We start from the raw sequence: 3,172 nt of genomic DNA, 5'->3' as shown, positions 1-3,172 counted from the left end.
GTGGTCAGTCTGGAGAGATGTGAACAAAAACATGATTGATAAAGTGCAACACTGTTGCAGAGAGTCTTAGAACAAATAAAAACTTCCTTTTTCTCACGAGTCGGCTAGGCCTCCTGGAGGTGTGATATTTTCTTAGATAAAAGGCATACGCCCGACTTTATAAATAAAGCCACCAAGCAGAGTAGCACAACCAATCAAACACAGTAGCAGAACAGCAGATAGAATAAGTCGCATACATGGCAACCCAGCCAGTCATGGCATGCAGGCCAGCCCTAAAAGGATATGATAGAAAGAAACAAGATTTAAGACGCCTCTCGATGCCAGTGCGCCAAGGAGGAAGCCATGGTCCGAATCTTGGACACCATAGCGTCGAAGGCCTCGTGGTCCGCTTCCTTAATCAATAATCTCAGGATGGCCGTATGAGTGGAGAGAGGTCAAAATGGAACTACCTTCGTGGATGTCTTTGCGGCGTGCCGTCCACCTGCCCACATGGTGACCAGGGCCCGTGTAAACTGATCAGGCGACAATGAATCAATCTATTAGGGTCAAGATCCATTGTTTAGTGCTAGGCTCTATAGTGACAGAGACATATTTAACAACTTCTTCTTCCCCAAGGCCCACACGCAGCGGGCCATGGTGCATTCAATGGTGAATGCCACCATTAGTCCTCAGCCCCGCAAATCTCGCAGGCTCACGGCAACTTGTACTTGTCATGTTTCAATGCAGAAGGAGATTGGTTATAGGGTGCTAAGCGCCAAAGAAAAACCTTTAATAATGAAGGACCTTGGGCTTTCCAGAGCCGATTTATTACAATAACGCGTAAAGTACACAACTCAGTAATTGATCCATTTACTAAAAAAGGCTTTCGTCCCGCTTTATAAATAAAGCAAACCGCCAAAGTAACAACAAGGTTCAACAAAGGTCCAAACAGAGACAGAATTGATCCCATTTGCATGAGAAAATTGCTTTGCGGAAGGCACCCATGGGGCTGAAGAAACCATGAAAGTTGATCTGTAATTTTATTCCCTTCCGATAATTGTGATGGGCCATGTCATTGATGTCGGGGGCGATGGCTCCACGCATGGTAAGCAGGGTGATATACAATGGTTTTCTGAGTTATTCGGCCTAAAAGGATACTCCCACTGATCCAAAAAAGGTGTCGCAGTTTTGAACTTAGTTCTGCGGAACTTTTTTTTGGGATTAGAGGGAGTGGTAATTTATTCTTGTAGTTTTTTTAGGGGCATGGTCATAGTTTTTTAGTTCATTGGTTCTGCTCATGATTTATAGATATTCTGTTCCTGTGTAGACAAAGGTTTACCACTCTTTTGACCCTCAACAACACATTCCATTTTATATAGAGGATGGAAGTAGGTAGATGCACTAAGCACATGACGTGATGTGATGTGCATTTTTTTAAAGGATGACGTGATGTGCATGATAGTGCTACCAATAAGTTAACATCTTACATTGAAACCAAATAAACATAACTTACAAAGTTCGTACAGATCCTTCATTGTTAAAACGAATTACACGCCTAGACATATAGCGGCAAATATATGCAACATACGTGTAGGCACTTTGCACTTGCAGGTCAATAATACAAACTTTGTGCGTATTAATCAGTCGATTCTCTTACTTTCATAAGGGGAAAGACTGGGCGTGTCGCAATGCCACACTGACCTGATGGATTCGTTGTGCCCCTCTTCATTAGTATGTAACCTTTGTCGCCCCATGTCACCCCCCACGAGTTCTTCACGATCCAATACTTGGCACCATCTTGTGCCTGTCGCCCATAGCCTACTATGGTGACGGCATGGGTCAGTTTTGTGGTGCTGCATGGCCCGTTGAAGATGCCTCCCTTGTAGTGGTGGAAGTGGCTGCCACTTGACGCGATCGAAACGGCTATAGGTCGGTTAGCCACGGCGTTCCTCAGCGACACCTCGTTGTTGCCCTCGACTCTCCCGGAGCCAGTGATCTTTGCGGCCGGCTTACGGTTCATCTTGCACCGACCAGTGGCTGCCTTGTATCCGTAGGAGGATGTGGTGGTGATCCCTCCATTCTGTTGGATCCACTGGAAAGCTCTGCTAGCCCGGCCGCCATTGCAACCGCTGTCGAAGGAGTCACAGTCTACTAGCTGTTGCTCCGACAGAGACACCAGGGTCCCTCTCTTGATCTTGTGTAGTCCTTCGATTGCACCCACGGCGGCGAATGCCCAGCAAGATCCTGCAGTTGCATAACAATGCTTAACTGAATCATTGAGCTAGTTGTGTATGTAAAAATGTAATTTGTAGCCGTTGTTGTTACTTTGTTGTCAAGTTGTCATTCTCAATTGTCATAATTATATATAGCTAGAAGATTAACAAGAGATGTTGCACGTACCGCATTTCCCTTGGTCTTTAACCGGGGTGACGGCGCCTCTCTTCCTCCAGTCCACGCTACTCGGCGCCCTGGCTGAGAAGTTGGCGTACACGGTGACACCCTCATATGTGTCCACGCCATTGACAGGGCCAACACGGGTGGTGATAATCTGCTCGTCATCTTCCGGAATCTTCCCAGTATAAAGCGTCATGAACTCTTCATCTGTAAGGTCAGTGAAGGGACCCTCCCCAAGCTTGTACGTGAGCCCAGAGGTAGTCGCATCAGCATTCACAGCCTCTATGTATCTCATGTTGCTCCTGTATACCTCAAACCGGCGAGCCTTCTCGTCGGAGGTGGAGTAGGATTTGTTCTGTGCCGTCATCCACACGTGGAAACGGCTCATCATCAGATCATGGTGGTCGTCGGTGCCGATGTCGGAGCGCTCATGGGGAAAATCATCGCTTGTCGGCAACGACTCAGAAGAGCAGCCGGCTAGCATCAGGCAGCTGGTGGCAAGGAGCACACATAGCGCTAAAGAAGAACACCTAGACGTGGAGAACATGATCGTGTGACCAGTCATTTGATGATAATGCTAATGTGTTGATGGTGATTGGATGCTCTCATGCTCAGCTAGGTTGTGGTGCTTTTATAGCCCAACTAAATCAGCTGCTGTATGAAAGAAGTAACATGCATGAGGGCATGGCCAACGTGCTGCCCCGCTGGTCCAGCTCGGCTCGGACTCTACAACGGAGGTTCGTGTGAGGTAGCGGCCTCTTGCAGAGGCGGCAGCTGCTCAATGAGGAAGAAGAAAATA

The 3,172-nt window shown here is 47.4% G+C and overlaps 1 protein-coding gene across 1 annotated transcript; it reads right to left on the bottom strand.

Annotated features, from left to right (window-relative positions):
• Window positions 1-1,441: 1,441 nt before the first annotated feature.
• LOC125547833 (ervatamin-B-like) lies at window positions 1,442-2,961 on the bottom strand. The gene is made up of 2 exons (XM_048711592.1): window positions 2,380-2,961; window positions 1,442-2,223 (listed from the first exon to the last, which is right to left on the bottom strand). Exons 1-2 carry the CDS (start codon window positions 2,936-2,938, stop codon window positions 1,616-1,618), a joined length of 1,167 nt encoding a protein of 388 aa, XP_048567549.1. The 5' UTR covers window positions 2,939-2,961; the 3' UTR covers window positions 1,442-1,615.
• Window positions 2,962-3,172: the final 211 nt, after the last annotated feature.

Source organism: Triticum urartu, chromosome 3, assembly GCF_003073215.2.
Source record: "Triticum urartu cultivar G1812 chromosome 3, Tu2.1, whole genome shotgun sequence".
Classification (NCBI taxonomy): domain Eukaryota; kingdom Viridiplantae; phylum Streptophyta; class Magnoliopsida; order Poales; family Poaceae; genus Triticum; species Triticum urartu.
This window is presented reverse-complemented; position numbering and strand designations above follow the sequence as displayed.